At 36.9% G+C, this 18452-nt stretch overlaps 1 protein-coding gene across 1 annotated transcript in view; it reads right to left on the reverse strand.

The window, feature by feature from the left end:
* Positions 1-18452, reverse strand: part of trol (terribly reduced optic lobes) — a 1293721-nt gene that overhangs the window by 473375 nt on the left and 801894 nt on the right. The window contains exons 49-51 of the mRNA XM_067129897.1: positions 17246-17362; positions 9816-9953; positions 1248-1379 (exon numbers count right to left, since the gene is read on the reverse strand). Coding sequence (XP_066985998.1) covers positions 1248-1379; positions 9816-9953; positions 17246-17362 — 387 coding nt within the window. The remainder of the gene's footprint in view (positions 1-1247; positions 1380-9815; positions 9954-17245; positions 17363-18452) is intronic.

Raw genomic sequence — 18452 nt, forward strand, 5'->3', positions numbered from 1 at the left:
AAGGTAATAAATATATTATATTTCGACATCAAGACAGTAATTTATTATGGCTCTGACCTACTCTCTTTGTTAGTGAGCCATGTCTGCTGGTGTGGAGACTCATTAAAAAAACTGGCCTTACTCAGGGTTGTCCTTTGTTCTGGATTTTGGCTAAGACTCAGAAGTCATATCTTTCCCTTCACAATCCCTGCTTTATCAGACTCTTCAGCTTGTAAAGACAGTCCTCTTCATTGTCTTATCTTCACTATGACCATTCACAAGACATCTGTATCTAGAATCAAGAGTGCTTTTTGGCTCAGCCAGGTTATCACAAGAGCTATTGCTCAGATGTGTCGTAAGTCAATCTATCACAACTGAAGGTGAAGGGCATGAGGTACACACCCCTTCCACCTCCTTAGTATTCCAACAGCACATGGAGCTTACTGCCATTCTTCAAACTTGGATCTGGAAGTGTCATTTCACTTTTACCCAATTTTATCTATGAGATGTCACTCAATAAACGTACCGAACCTTTATTGTTCTGCCTAAATCATTTGTTTCCTTGAAGCATCCTTTTAGCCCCAACTGCACTGCTTTCGACCTTTCAATTTTCCCAACTTCAAATTTATCTGACTCTTATACTCAATTTTCATTTAAGATCACACCCTTCAGTAAAACCCTACTGGTCTCAAAATGTAAACTAGTGGTTTTGTTAAACTAGTTTACTAATAACAATAAAAGAATAATAATCTTGATTTTCTCTGCCCTCATTTCCTACATAATGATATACTGCTTCAGTTTTCAAGGCAAAACTGGCATTACCCATGTACAAAAATCCATTAACAGCATACTTTTTCCTATCAAGGAAGCAATTTAAAAAAAATGGTTTTCATTCAACTTTGTCTCCTCATGGAAGGAAACTAGGTACTGTTATTTTTCTGAGAAGTGCATGTAACTTACACCTAAAAATATTTACAAAATGAGTGTTTGCAAAATTCCCTTTAGAGTAGAAAAAACACATATACCATTCACACCACACAGGTCAATTATTAGGCAAAGATTCAAATTATTACAATGCTCTCAGAGTGGATACCACAATTTTCTAGTGTGACAAAACTATAACTACTGTATACCTACACTATTTCACATATAATCAACAGTGAGATCAAGAAAAGCAATTGCAACACACATTTTAGCTCAAACTCACTTGATTTAGTATGGGAAAAGTGTTACTCATAGAAGAGCAATGATAAAAAATAACTTCTAACCTTTGGGACATCCAGTTTCATCAGAGGCGTCAACGCAATCAAAATGTCCATTACACCTTTTGTTCAACCCAACACATTCCCCAGAGGAACACGAGAACTGATCGCTTCTACACCTAATTTCAGACTTATTGCCTGTTTGAATCAAATTAACTTGCATGATTAAAAAAGAAGGGTAAGTGTTATGGAGTCTGATAGATGTCTCAGTGTGCAACAGTCTCATTAGCAAACAAACTACAAAGAGCAAAGCAATTTTAATGCTAAATACTTTTCTGTATTTGAATACCAAGGTGATGTGAATGCTTAATAAGCCCAAACAAAATTACCAATAGCATAACATATTTATGGAATCTGCTTATGGGAAAGTAAAAGAAAATTATTAAAAATAAATGAGAGAGAGAGAGAGAGAGAGAGAGAGAGAGAGAGAGAGAGAGAGAGAGAGAGAGAGAGAGACTGTTTTTAAACTTCTATAATCAAGAAATACACTTTTAGACATTCTTGGAAAATACTGACAGCTCAACACTTACTCAAAAACCTACATCTTACTTTGAACTAACATTATCTGATACCTTTAATTTGGACCCAAGCATGTATGTATGTATGAATATATGTATGTGTACAAAATCATAATCATGGGCACACTGCCCTGTCACCTTTGTCTCACCAAAGGCTACAACAAATGGCCTTCTCTATTTAAATAAGTTGGGTACCATATGTTTCTTTTCTTTTGCACCACATCCACACAAAAATGTTGAACAATTACCAGACACACACACATGCATTTTATATTATATATATATATATATATATATATATATATATATATATATATATATATATATATATATATATATATATATATATATATATATATATATACATATAATGGATAAATGGTCAAGATTAAGCCATTTCTCCTAACAAAGGTGGCTCCCAAAATGAAAAGATAATGATCACTGACAAATTCATGAAAATTACTGAATCATGCAAAACTCTCTGTAGAGAAAGCTCCACACAGTTAGCCCCTTTTTGCACTTACAAAGAATGCTCATCAGCAGTGCACTGAAGCCGTCTACACCACAGCATCTCTATTTTGTAAGAATATATTCCCTTCTTGAATAATGAGGGCCCAACTTCAAGACCTCTTTCACCCCATATATTCAGTCCTTTTTATATCATCTTTTCCTCGCGCCTATTATCTCTTCTAAATTGTCTATATTTTTTGCCCACATATAATTCTCCATTCTCTCCATGTGGTCAAACCATCTTAAAATACTTTGATCCATCCTTTCACCATACTAACTCTTTTATCACTCCATGTATCTACTGCCCTATCAATTCTTCTTTCTTTAACAAATACACTATGTAAACAATTGTTCTCTACAGCTTCCATCTTTTTTCTTCCATTTGCATTCAAAGTTCACACATTAATCCCCCAGGAGAGAACAACCTAACTGTCCCTTTATACATTCCCACCTTGGCTTCCTAAAAGGCTACAAGTTTCCTCCCAATCTTTGACACACATCCTACTACCTTTCTTACTTCACCTGATCCCTGACTCCCCCCCTCCCCAGTATTACCATCATTCTTTATATCAAGTACAGTACAACATACCCATACAAATCTGTGGCTACCATTTTTCTAGCGTCTAGTCTAAATTTCTAATTTTTGCTTCAACTTACTGGTTTCTACCTTCAATAAAACCTTTGCTCTTACCCCAAAAAACTGCATCTACATCTGGAGTCCTTTTTCTGAGTTCACATCACTCCATCCATAATATATTACATTGTAATAGATATAAATCACAATTGTATATGCACCATCATCACACCAAGCTAATCACTCTCTCTTCTACAAACTAACACATGCTTCACTTCAGTCATAAAATCTTCTTATCACTCTCATGAACTTACCCTCTATACCATACATTCTCACCCCTCAGCACATTGCCTCTCTAACAATTGCTATATGATTTTAGTGTTTTCATATATGCCTAATTCAGCTTTTACACATCTTAATTAAAATCCTCCCATGTGACTTCTCTCATATACTATGTAAAGTTATGCTCTAAAATTTTTAGGCTCCTCTCTCCCCCTTTAAATTTATACACAAGACCAATTATTCCCCTCTTCCATTTAATTAGAACCATTTCTACACCTAAATATACCTTATACACCATGTTCAGCCACTTAACAACTGCACTGCCATACTGCATCATTTCACTTGAATTCAAATCCTGATGTTTTTCCATTTTTCAGCTTCGTAACTGACCACCTTGAATCTACAACAGTGGCTTTCAAAAGCATTTTCAAGCTTACACATACACTTTCCACTTTGCATCATTCAGATCTTCCTCTTTTTTATCCTCCACTTGAACCCATTCCTCAAGATTCTTACTCCATCAACCCAGGAATGCCTTCTCTTCAGACAGCACTCTCCATTTGCATCTTTTATTTTCTGAAACCCATTTGGTCATTAATTATTTTCTCTGCATTTACTTCCTCATACAACAGCCTCTTATCCTCCTGAAGTCCTTGTTTACTTTCTCCCCAGTTTGTTACAAGCCTTCACTTTTTCTCGCACTTTCCGCTTCACAACCTTATCCTTCCTCATGTATTCCTATTACATCTTCCCTTCTGTCTTGCAACTGCATCTCAATCTTTTTTTTTTCTTTACCAAAATTTTCCTTCCATCATCCCACTACCTGGTCATTTTCATTTCCTTTCCTCCTTCCTAAAACCACAAATATTCCTTGCTTACCTAATGACCCATCCTAAAACTTAGACCATTTTTTTGTAAAACTGTCCAACCTGTGTATCTTTAACATCAGCAATTATCCATCCATTTTCTCTCTATGCACTCTCCTTATTTCCTTCTTATCAACCACACTTGTCCCATTTACCAATGTGGCTACGTTTTCATCTCTTCTTCTCCAATCTAACTTCTACTTATTGTAACTTTTGTTTCCACCAAATAATTTCAAGATATACTGCCATCAACTTGCTCTTCTATCTACTTTGAACCAACTTCCCCCACTTTTTTCAGCATTTTCTCCTTCCTTTTTTAACACATTTTCACAAGACTTCCTACACTCACTACAGTAATTTACACATCTACCTAAAATCCATGACTTTCTTAAGTCACCTGCCTTTGCATTTACATTACCTAACACAAACACATTTTTCCTACATTCAAAAACATGTGTATACTTTCATTTCCATTTCAATACTACAATGCTTCCAGGATCTGGCTGCGGCAAAATAAGTGTATTGTTTTCTTTAATACTAGAAATAATGCTATACAGGTTCTGAATGCAGCAAAGGACTTAAAAGTTTTTATTTATATAAATATATCAATATCAGCCTTATCGGTGAATTTTTAACACAAATTTCAACCCTTTATACATTAAAGCTTACAATACAGTATACAAGCTGAGACATCTCCAATCTATGTAAATACTCATGTATGAGCCAATCAAGAATACTCATATGGTTGGTAAAAAGCTTTTTCTTAAACGGTATAAGCAAACCAGCAGGTACATGTAATTGGAATTTTTCTTAAAATTCACTACTGTAAAAATGAAGGTGGCTCTCAGTAATTATTGTGAAAAAAACAAAAAAACTTTTCAACATGATTTATCTGATGCAAGAAAAATTACCAAAATTTTTAGCAGTCATCTCGCCCTTTCCAAGAAATACAAGTAAAAGAAAAGCAGTAAAAGATCCAGAGAAATAAATAGGCAATGAAGAAAAGTTATGCTTTAAAAACACCTCTATAATGCCAATCTGTGTATCTACTTTGTCTTCAGCATGACCAGACATTCATCATAAAATGTTCACATTTACTTTAGATGCCAGAAAAAAGTATGGGCACAATTTCTACTTATGAAAACTGCATATTTTGGTACATGCACATGTAAGATACTGAGAAAAACTACCATACATGCAAAATCAAATTTGTCATAACTAAATGGTAGCTTGATATCAACCAGCACACACTTCTACAAAATTAAAAGAAAAACACTGTTCAAGTTGCAAGAACAAACAGCTAACAATCTGCATACTAATCTCAGCTACTGTGCTTGATAATTGGGATATCCAATAACAAATCTCAAGTATTAAGTAAAGTTATCATTTTGCTTATTCCAAAGCTCAGCAAAGATTTTTGAGAGAGGTGACAGTCCCCCCTACACACACACACACACACAGACACAGACACACACACACACACACACACACACACACACATATATATATATATATATATATATATATATATATATATATATATATATATATAACAATAGTACACTTGCTGTTCATCCTCAAAGGAAATACCCTTACTGTATAGCCTTACCGGAGTCCCATAAGACAGACCAGCTAATATCAAGAATTCTCTTGTGTGCCGTCTAGGCCAGAATTGTGACGTTATCAGAACAGAAATGGAGTACAGTATAATTGAACACAAGATAGGGAGGCTTTTTATCTTGCCTTACAGTGACTACCTGCAAGATTATATTTCACTCTTTTTCCAAAGCTGAGGCAACAGTGGCATCTCTTGTCATTACACTTTTAGTTCAATCACTCCCATTTTTCTAAACTTACATTCTAATTTTCAACATATAGAAATTGCTCTTATGGGATTTTTATCATAATGGGGATCCCCATTAACTTTAATATAATATTGGTGTTTTCTGTGTAAAATTCTTTAGTTTCATTGATCAGGATGACCTACTTTTTACAAACATTTCTTCAACAAAAGTTCATTACAGTATTACCAGTCATTTCAGCAGCAGTAGGAACACCAGGAATGCCTCCTCCTCTTCCTCCTCCTGGCCATACAACATGAAACGGCCAAGGTTTTTACAACTGAGGAGGAGGCATTAGCAAGATACAAAGACCAGGATTGTTGGTGGGGGATTGTGTCATACCTAACACATTTACATGTAGTAATGAATTACCATATACAGTATTCTTGTGTAATGCACAATGTCACATATCATGTGACCCCCAAATTTTCACCCTTAAAAAATTATTTTATGTCTTGTGTATCAAGCAAGTTCCTTTTTTGACAGACCAAATTACAATAGACTAACCACTTGTCCTCCATCTTTTTATCTATCCCACCTTCTAGTTAACTGGTAAAAAAGTGAAAGAGAATGATAAAAGTATTGTTAGTAACGTTATACTCGTTGCGTAAATATGTACAGCCATAAACAACTGAACAAGAAACAGCTGTTATGCTATGAACAACCAAATCAGATAATAGCTGTTCTGCTCGCATTTCAACCATCGTACGATAATCAATAATTACCTTAGTTATGTTACAAATGACATTAAATAGAGTAGGACTGATATATTTTTACATTATACCCTTATTCGCTATGGATAAAAGATCAGCAAGGAAATATAATGCTAAATTTAAGCTGCAAGTTGTAGCTGAAGCTGAGACAACAATGTTCAAGCTGCTAATGACTATAAATTATTATGCATCGCCAATATGGTGTGTCCGTAAACTTCAATATGCCATGAAATTCGACTGTAAATAAAACTGGAGAGAAAAGTATTTTAATCAAACTACTGGGCATGAAAGAACACATTTTACTGTTGTTTTCACGCTGATAAAAGATAAATACAGTATGTAAACCTTGTATTAGAGTGATGAAATAAAGTGAAAATAGTGAACGGAATCTGTCAATTTTTTACACAAAAACATGCCCCCAACAAAAAAATAACTAAATTTAGTTCACAACGATATGTATTTAAGTCATATTTTAACTTAAAAACACTCTGTATAATAAAAAATAACCTTGTTCCACATAAACAGACTACTTTAACTAGAGATTCATTTACGCTAACTACGAGAAAATCGGTCTGAATTGAGTTAAATACGGCGAAATAAACTACCTCCTAATTGCCTTCACCTGATTTCCAAACCAAAACATTGATTGCTATGTTTGTATTTTATAATACAATAGTAGTAGGAAAATACATACAATATTATTGGATACAGTGAAGAAAGCACAACTTTTTAAAAGATCCATGGAAAAGATGCATATTTGTATTTTATAATACGATACTAATGTGTGAATATTACATATGCTAATTTTATATAATTTTATACCTCATGAATGATGCAACCCCCATAAAATTAACTTCAAAATTAGGTCTTCAAAAGTTGGATGATATGCAAGTATATACGGTATATACCATTGGAAATGCAAATCTCAATTTAGCTTTTTTGGAAAATTCTTAAATGAAAGTAGCTTGTGAAATTTCCCCTTATGTATGTTCTCTTGGGCTGCCCACACAAGTAAGTTTGTTGACTTTTTTTGGGGGTGTGGCGTGTCATACATACCGTTAATAATTATGAATTGTATCATAGGAAACACATTATTGTACTTTCTCACTGGGTAAAGAAAAATGAGATATCTCAATTAACTTATTTTTGGTAATTTAAAAGGAAAAGTAACACAAACAGATGTTGCTTACCAAGAATCTATGGCATGTGCCTATATTTTGCATTAATTTCATTGTGCTTTGTCATATACCTAACACAAAAAGTACTGAATTCTTTATCAAAAGAAAGGCAATTTATCATGCTGTCTGTCCTACGGATGGTTCAGGCAAGGAAGTGGCAACTGTCAGCAATCTCATAAGGTCAATCACTGTGACAGCAGACTCCATGTCAAGGAAGACAATTGCTTCAACTAAGTGATTGGTAACCTGTTTCCACAACCAAAAGTGGACCTGTTTGTTACAAGGGAGACCCATCAACTTCTTGCATATGTGCCTACAAACCTAGGTGCTTGGATAATTGCAAGATATGCATTCATTCAAGACTAGAACAAATAAAGGGCAATCTAACTCTTTTATTTCCCCAGATTTCAAAGATTTTACACAAACTGCTAACCTTTCATGGAAATCAGACCCACCGCCATCCCAGGCAGTATGAGGTAGTCAATACACATCCTTTTTTCTCAGCTGTGAAGTTCATGTGTGGTTATTCTAAACCTGATCTAATGAGATTCTTCACTTAAATTTGCGAAGTACCTGGTGCAGATATTAAAGACTTCATCTATCTGCCAATACCAGTCTTTATGACAAGTGTGGTTGAATAATCTCGACACAAAGCCTGGTTGAAATTACAATAAACTATTCCAAATTTTCTGATCCACCTCTCTGAGGATTAGGGCCTAGCCAGTACCATAGCTATGACATACAAGGTTATGCTATCCAAATCCTTATTGATAACAGATTCCAATACAAGTCTTTAACTCTCTTCTGCAGTTCTTTGCACCGCAAAAACTGCTCCTGCAAAGGCTCCTATTACCTGTTCCTTGAATAAAGTTCTTTGACTCATGTCATCTCAATTCAGTGATCACAATACAGTCACAATCTATATGTTCCAAAAAGTAGTCTTCTTGACCATCATTGTGTCAGGAGCCCAGATCAGCAAACTGCTCTTTTAGATGGGGACAATGTGCCTCATTACCTACACGCCTAGTTGTCACTTGCTATTGTCCCCTTGCCCTTCACTCCTGACCAAGCACAAGGGCCCACTGAAGCGGAAATTCGTTTCTTTCTGCAGGAACTCAGTATTACAGGAATGACATTACGCCCTGTCCAATCATTCTAGAGTTACCTAAACGTCACAGCTAATATCCCTGTTGGCCCTCTTTTCTTATAACCTACCACTAATAAGTTGCTCCCACTGCAAGGGCTGATAATTATCTTAAGTGACCCAAATTAAAAATGTGGACACCACTCCTTCCCTAAATTTTTAAGAAGTTTCCCAGTACGTGGTATGGGGCTATTTTGTCACCTGTCAATTTATTGTATAAGCTCCTCTGAGGAAGAGCAGTGTTAAACTATTAATGGTAAATTATAAAAAAAAAAGTTTTTATTCAGAAAAACCTCTTTGCTAGCTGCTGAGTCCTCACACCTACCCACCTTCCCTGAAAAAAAAAAAAATACAAGGGAATCTATGGTGATGTTTTCTGTAACAGCCCCAGCAAGTAGTGGCAGGGCCTAGCTGACCTTTGGCACTGTTGCCACATCTGCAGAATAAGGATAAGGATGAACTGTAATCTTCTAGGTAGTCGCCATAAAGCAGTATACAGTAAACAGCTTTCCAAACTGAGTCCACTTACACTACATACATATTTGTACCAACAATGGCACTATTCTGGCCAAGAGAAGCTATGAGAAAATTCTTGATATTAACTGGTCTGTCCTTTGAAGCCATAGTGGGACCATAAGGGTAACTCCTGTGGGGACTTGCTATGAAACACCAAAATAACATCTAATTTAAACAATACTTATCTAAAAAATCACAATCAGGAAAAATTGGGTCTATTTTGAGATCATATGCAGATTGTTAAGCTTCATCAACATTAAATCTACCATAAAATTCACAATTCCACAATAACAGTTACTGAAGTATAATACTTGGCAGACAGGCTAGGGTTACCAATCATAAGGAGTGTATTTATTTTGATATAAAAGTAAAAAACATGAATAAAGAGACAGAACTTCAAGAAAGAACACAAACATGGCAAGAAACACATACGGCAATTTTCGTTTATTTCATCAGAACCATCTGTGCAGTCAGGAATTCCATCGCAGAGGAATGCTCGGGATATACATCTGCCATTTCGACATTCAAACTGATCAACGTCACAAGGTTGTGCAGGTGGTCGGGGAGGAGCTAATCAAGAAGCGCACACAAATTACAAGATATAAGAGCTAAAGAGCTTAAAAAGATAATTTCCAAATACAAAACTATACCCACATTAAATACAATACAACAGTTCATAAGGTAGCTTTAAATAATGCACCAACTTTCCTGAAACAGTTGGTGAATGATTGCTTAACAAGAAATATATAATACAGAAGAATCAAACATGGATACAAACTAATGGATACACAGAGGTTATCTTAGGAAGAGGCACCACGATTTTGACTTTATTTTACTGAATTTGAATCCTGTATTGAAAAAGACATTTACTAAAAGTATGTAAATATGAATTTATTAGCTCAAAAGACAAGGAAAACATTAGTACAGTAATCCTAGGTATACAAACCAAAGCCATTTAAGTGCAGAATATCTTTCATGCATAACTGAATGGCTGAATGAAGGCAGTTACAAAGTTACCATATGATGGTGCTAGTGACTGGGGGAATCACCACTCCTGCTAGCATCTTAATCCTTCCATCCACACCAAGATGCATATTTCTGAGAAATTAATTAGGACCAAATCGCTGGCAACCAAGTTACTATTGTACTTTGTTCTTACTGACATTTTGTGAGAATTTCTTAATCTTGTCATACAGGAGTGATTTCCTCCCCAACCCTTGTTATGCTGGAAGGGTTATCTTTCATCTCAGAGACTTGGTGGTGGAGGTGGGATATACATTAAAAGGCTTTAGTCTGTATGCCTTGGAAAAGTACAAAGTATTTTTAAAATCTGTTATTTGTTCTTACAAGAATACAAACCCACATCTGTTATGAGGAGACTTACTCTTTAAGTGGGAAGTTGTAATATCATTCTACACAAAAAAAAATAAAATAAAATGTTCTCAGGTGAAAGAGATGTCCACAAGGAACATTATTTTCAAGAACCTTTTACAAACTGGAGAGAAGGAGATCAGAAAAGCAAAGTCCCGGGCAGTGAACATAAGAAAATGGAGAAAACTTCCAAAGAACCATAACAATTCCAGTATGGAGTAAATGTGGGTACGAAGCACACCCTGACTACAGTATTTCTAAACAATGGAATCCACAGAGCAAGAGAATCCAAAAAGCTAAAGGGTTAACGAAGGAATTCTAAACTAACTAAAACTGATTGCTCATTATGTACTCCCACGTGTATCTCAACTGATGTTCAGCATGTACTTCGACTTAGCTGGTACTATGAGAGGTAAGGAAAGGTAGGGAGCCACACATACATGCACACACTTCCGAAGAAAAACCAGGTGTATGTATTCAGAAGAGGTAATTCTCTGTTCAAAAGGAGTTAGGGTGATTACGCAACCTGTTGAGCAGCCACTAATTATCCTAAAAAAAAAAAAGTGTCCAAGGATTTAGGTGCAATGTCCCTCACAGTGTGATAAAAGTGGTCGTCTACACCAGACTGTTCCCCTTATTACTGTACTAGTGAAAAGCCTCCAGCATTACAGTCTCAAGGTGGGAGGGTACTTTTCAAATACAGTAGTATTTGACAGCTGACAAGTCACAAAAGCATCTCATCTGGATTGCATCAACAAAAATCTCAGATGGAAAGAACAAAGAAAGTCTCATCTAATATCAGAAAGAGAACAAGAGTTCTGACCAACCCTCTGAGGGAGTTACCCAGATAGACCTCAATTCTTTGATGACCCCTTGTCCCACTCTTATCACTGAGGCCAAACTTAGGTTAAGAAGTCTTTAAAGTTAACTCTCTGTCCAAAGTAAATGACAGTGGTTCATAAAGAAATTCAGTCAGACTCCTGAGTACCAAAAGGCAACCCACTCCTAAGAATGAACTTCAGTATGGGGGTAGTTTGTTCAAAATTCCTCATCAGCATGGACAATTCCACCAAAGTGGAGAGATCCAGTCCCTTAACTTTAAACTGACGAGACCAACAGCAACTTGTCTCTGTGAAGAAAGATAAGGAAGTCTGCTATCAACTGAAAAGAGGCTTTGATTATAAAGGTATCCTTCTATAACACCAATCACAGAATATGGCCCACTTTCCTTGATATGCATTAGTAAAAGACCTATGATATATCCCAACTTTTTCTATGTGCATCTGTGAAAAAAAAAACCCATTCAGAAAGAGTGTTGGATAGCCTCAACCCATGAAGATGAATGGGCTGAACTGACTAATGGTACTTCTAAAATGGCGCTGACAAAGAAGTGGTCTAAGGGGGTAGCTCCCTCAGAGTCTCTATTAGAAGATAGTAGAGCAACATACCATTCTACCTGCATTCACAGATGAGCCAGATAAGGAAGTCAGTTATCAACTGAAGAGAGGATATGACTGTAAAGGTATCCCTTCTGTAACACCAATCACACAAAATGGCCCACTTTCCTTGATAAACATTAGTAGAAGACCTATGGAGATATCCTGACCTTTTCTGTGTGTGCCTATGAGAAATTCACCCATTAAAAAACAAAAGGAGTGAACTGACTAATGGTACCTTCAAACATGGGTTGACATTGAAGAGTGGTTCATCAAGATAGCTCCCTCGGAGTCTCTATTAGAAGATAGAATATCAACAAACCATTCTGCCTGCTGCCACAGGGGAGCCACCAGGGTCATTTGTAGATTCATAGTGCTAAAAACTCTGTTGATTATGTAAGAAGATTGGATGGTGGAAATGCACACACATCCAGATTGCCCCAGGGATGTTGGAATGCATCTTCATTCACCACCAATGGATCTGGAATTGGAGAGCAAAAGAACTCAAGTTTCTTGTTCAGCTTAGTCACAAACAGATCAAGTTGAGGTGGATCCCGCATCCTGAACAACTTTTAGGCAACTTGGGGAAGTAGAGATCACTATGTAACTATCATCTGACCCTGGCAACTGAGTTGTTCACTCTTACATTTTTTGTTGCTCTGAATGTACAAGACTGAGAGCTCTACTGAATGAAGACCTGCCCACTCTGGAATCATCACTAACATAGGCCACTACTGCGTTGTCACTCATCATCAACACAACAGAGTGATCCCTTATCTTATCTTGAAATGATAGCAGGGCTAGCTGAGCAGCTTACATCTCCAAAATGTTTATGTGCAAAGGGCTAGTTCTTCTGACCACCACCCAAGATGAACACCTCTTTCAGGCGAGTCCTCTATCCTCTCTTCAAGGTATCTGAGAATAGGAGAATATCTAGTGGAGAGGAGAAGAGGGGAACTCCAGGAGATCCTTGTCATTTAACCACCATCAAAGTCTTCCCTTACTTTACAGTGTGATGGAACAAGATGGAAGGGAGAATGAAGGTGAGATAACCAAAAGTGTTTCGGTTTCCAGTGGAGAAACTGTGATAACAGTCATAGTGAAGAACAAGTTCCTCTAAAGATTATTATTAACCAAGAACAGACTGACAGAAATGAGCATGCCGTTTCTGTCAAGACTGGAAATTGGTCATTAATTCCTCAAACTACATGGGAGCTCTCTGGAAAGGTTTTCATACTCACCAGGCCCAGGTGCAAACCCAGATACTTTCTCTGTTGTTTAGGAAGATCAAATTTCTTCCAATTTACCACAATGCCTACTGCTTTGCAAAGACCCGCAATAAAATCCTTGTCTTGAATCAGAAGTAGTCTTGATGTGGGTAGGCTCAATCAGTCACTGAGCTACCTCTGTAAATGAATACCTCTAAGATGGGCCAAAGCCAATGCTAAATTGAATAATCTAATGAAAACTTGAGGGAGGGGATATAGAGAGTCTGGAGCAGAGGACCTTGAACTGATGGACCACATTCTTGCATACAAAACACATTCAGATATTTCTGAGTACTGATGAATAAGTATCTGAAAGTCCACATCCTGAAGATCTATTACCATCATGAAGTCTCCCACTCTGACAGAACTCACACAGAACGGGGGCTTTTCATCCCGAAAGGAATCTATTGAACATACTCTCTCAAGAAAGATAGGTTAATTAGTGGTCTCCTTCTGTTGGTTTCTCTACTAGGAATAAGTGACTTTAAAAGTCTGGAGATGGCCGGTTCACCACATCAAAAGCACCTTTCTCCAACATCGCCTTTGCATGTTCCATCACAAAAAATATGGTTGATAAGAAGGGAACTGAATCAGCTTGTTTGGGGGCCAGCAGTCCTTGAATGATATTCTGTAACCACACTGGAGAAAAGAAACCACCCAGGCTATACTCCCAGTGCCTGCCACTTGGTTCATGCATGAGAAAGGCAAGCCCCTACTCATAACACTGGAGAAGGGAAACTGCCAACCTGTGTGGGTGTTTCCCTGCTTTTTGATTTTACTTCCTCTCCTAGGCAGGGCTGTAAAGGGAGGCTGAAAGGGCTGGGGAGGCTGAAAAGACTGGGATGCTTCATCACCTTTCACTGATGTAGAAGCATGTATGGGTTGTCTTGTTCTGTGATAGATAGGTTTCATATCAAAGGAAAATCTTCCAGAACCTGACAATTGAGCATGAGTGTACTTATCCAAGGGCTTTAAAGACAGAGCCTGGTTGTGGAGAGAATCCCTAGAATCCATTCTTCTTAACTTGTTTGCTGTGTCTACACAACTAGGAAACATGCAAGGACCCATCACTTTCATTTGATACTTGCCTGGAAAGAAAATGAACTTGTCTCTCCTACAAAGAATAATGTTAATCCACTTGTTCGAACAGTGAGGAGCATGGAATGTCAGAATCCCTCCTCTAGACACTAATTACCTCCTAAAATGTTTTCTTGTCTGAAGCTGCAAGGCCTGTCACGGGGAAATCTAAGTGTCTAGTCCCAGCTCTAGCCTCAATACTGCTTGAGAGGTGGACATAGCCACAGACTCTAAGATATTCAACCCCAAACCACTGGAGGCTAGGCCTCCCTGTCGAAGCCTTTTGAGGGGCAGGTCACTGGTCCACTGACAGACTGACAATCCTAATTGGAGAGGAACAGGCTCTAGGACTTTCAGGAAGTACTATCTTGTCTGTCATGAAAGTGGTTGGGGAAGTAGTTTGCTTAATCTGCTGGAGGCAATAGAACTACAAGGTCTACAAACCAATTTGTTCTCCAAACACCATGGGCCAACTGTGACCAAGTAAACGAGACCATAAGCCAACGAGCAGCCAAGGTCACCATTCCCAGAGAGTTACACTTATGAATAAATTCAATAACGTCCAGATAATGTTGCTTAAATTCTGTCAGTATGAGCTACAGGAGGGGAAGGACCTTCCAAGGGCAAAGGATCTCCTACAGAATGAATTGACCCTTCTCCAGTCAAGGAAAATCTCCTGAAGGGAGTGATGCTGGAACAGAAGCATTCCTCGAACCTTTGTTTCTATCAACACTAACATCTGAAGAGACTGGCACAGACGTGGGATCTCTCTCTTGCAAGACTGGTCTCAGTTAGAATGAGATGAAAGAGCTCGATTACCTCTTCACAAAGTGTGACAGAGGTTGTGAAGGAGAGCTTGTGTGTATTTAGTTGTCAACCTCTTATGCAATGGATAGTTGTAGTGCTTACCCCTGTGACTCTGTAGGTGAGAGCGGCAGGGAGGAGTGAGGATGGTCTCTCCACACCTGTCTCAAGATCAGGCATATGGAGAGATAGAACACTCATGAGAAGGGAAATGAGCTCTACTCTTGTGTACACTGTAGTGTGTAAGAGAGTGATGTTTACATGGTCATCAATGTCTTAAAGATGTTCTATCATGGCTATGATCCCTGGAGAGGGGATAGATTTGGCATGAGATGACCGTTTGGACTTCCTACAAACGCATTTTGATTTTCCCTTCCTTCTCTTCTGTCTGCGCAAGGAATGAAAGTCTCATACATATACAGGCAATGATGATGATGACGAAGAAGACAAGGAAGACTACCTGGACCTTTTCCTTTTCCTCTTGTCACATAGCACACTAGCTGCCCCATGGCCAGAACTCACAGAGAAAAGTACTAAAGAAGCATGCTCGTCTGGAGGATGATCAGCAAGGAGAGCCACTTAAAGCAATTGTTTACGGTGTCTAGTAACAGTTGGAGTTACAAGAGCTGTGGCCTCCACAGACACACTATTATCTACTTGAACTATCACACAGATAACTTTTTGAGGGGAGAGTTCTTTGTTCTTTTCCACCAAACTATCTAGGAGGCAGAAAAACATGGGCTACTAATAACATTCAATTTAGGTCAAATTTTAAGATATTTGTAGGATGACAACTCACAAGGCCTGGGCAAATCATCACCATTTTTAGAAGTGGAAGATGCCACTGTGGGAACATCAATACCAGAAAAAGTAAACCATTGGAAAATGAATGGGATGATTTTTTGGGTGGAGGAGATTATACCCTTGCCTAGCGAGAAGCACTCTCAAAAGGGGTAAGGGAATACAAGGTGATGAAGGTAATGACCCAGCTGAATCCACTGATTTCACCAGTGGAATAAAACTCCCCAACAAAGAAGGTGAATGCTTTGTCTTTCCTTTTCCTTTTGCTAAACATTTCCTACAGAGGAGAAGCTAAATTCACACATTCTTTGCATGAGGAAGGATGGACACAGGCTTACCATGACAATGAGAACAAAACTTATAAGGGTCTACATATGAACGGAACATGAAGAAACATGCTCACCCACAACCCACAAATCTACTTATCTCTTCCTTACTCTCCATGATAAATAAGTAAAGCAACTGAGAAATTACAAAAAATGTACAAATAAAAACAAACAAAAACAAGGAGGCCAAAGGATGTAAACTAGCTACGTCCGTCAAGGGGAGAGGAAGAGAGTGGTAGCAATTTACTGGACATAGTTGATAGATAAAGTGATGCTTAAGATGTTAGCAAAAGTAATGTCCCCCACCTCACTCATCAGTGCCACAATACGGCTAACCTTGTAACTAGGTTCATGCAACTGTTCAGCTATACATGAAAGATATTCCTCACTTAATATATGTCGGTATGTAATCCTGTAAGAACAAATCTGTCTTGGCTTGTCATGAGGACAATTTCATCTGAACAGGAATATTCACAGTGTTAAAACAAACTCAGTAACCAAGAACGCAGCATGAACAACACATTATCCACAATTCAAGGGTTTTACCTTTTCTGAAGGCACAGGACAAAAATCTAATCAAATTTTATGCAAAGAACACGAAATTTCCGACAATTACAGAAAGGAAAGTGCTCACTAGTAACAAATAACATAAAAATCTACTTGAATGAAAATCCAGTACTCAAAAATTGTACCCACCTGATACAATCCAACTGAACACTATGAAAATTCCACTCTTTTATGAAAACCTGCAGTGAAAACTCTGTGTATATACTACTCACGTGGAGGGCACTCAACAGTTTCATCAGAACGGTCACTGCAGTCCTGGCGGCCATCACAACGATAAGCACTTGGGATGCACTGGCCATTCAAACATCTCCATTCACCAGCAGGACAGCCTAATAGAAGTAAATAATTCTTTCTTTGGTAATTTCACTGAACCAGCATTTATCATTCATAAACTATGATAACTATTAACAACAGCATTAGTTCAACAAAATTCTGAGTTAACAGTCCTCACTTAATCATAGATAGATATATACATACATACAAACATATATATGTGTGTGTATATCATACACTTATTATCTTTTACTTTTTGTCATTTCAGTTTCTTCAATTTCCATAAATTTAAAGTTACATTTGATGTATGTAGCAGTGAAGGTTATATGCATTTAAAAGTTAACTTCAAACTACTATCTGGCCCAAAGTATTTTCCCTTTTTGTGTGTGTATAATGTTCATAGTTTACTGAATTAAAATAAATTGCCTCCCCTCCAGCATTTTCACTGCTTTGTATTTTTTATCTACCTACCTACCTACCTATGTATACATGTATAAACATACATGTAATATATATATATATATATATATATATATATATATATATATATATATATATATATATATATATATATATATATATATCCAGTATATATACTGTATGATGAATGTCTTTTACTGTAATTCAACAATATACTATGAAGATAAAAAGGCTCATAAAAACACTATTTACATGTTGCAACCACATATTTTGGACACCTCTTCTTCCATGTCCCTATTCACTGGTAAAATATGGACAAATGATGTGTGACTAGGATAAAAATAAGGCATATATACACATCATTTGTCCATATTTTAGCAGTGAACAGGGACACAGAAGTAGCATCCAAAATATGTGGTTGCAAACATGTAAATAGCGTTTTTATGGACTTTTATATCTTTATATAATATATATATATATATATATATATATATATATATATATATATATATATATATATATATATATATATATACACATACTGTATATGTATATATCTTATATATATGCAGTTGTCCCTCACCATATTCCGGTTCACTTATCGAGGTCTCACTGCATCGTGGATTTTTTAATTTAATATATCTACATTATTGTGGATTTTTCGCTATATCACGGGATTTTGTGGTAAAATAAGCATTTTCTAGCCTAAATTTTTTATTTTCATGA

Source organism: Macrobrachium rosenbergii, chromosome 3 (assembly GCF_040412425.1).
Source record: "Macrobrachium rosenbergii isolate ZJJX-2024 chromosome 3, ASM4041242v1, whole genome shotgun sequence".
Lineage (NCBI taxonomy): Eukaryota > Metazoa > Arthropoda > Malacostraca > Decapoda > Palaemonidae > Macrobrachium > Macrobrachium rosenbergii.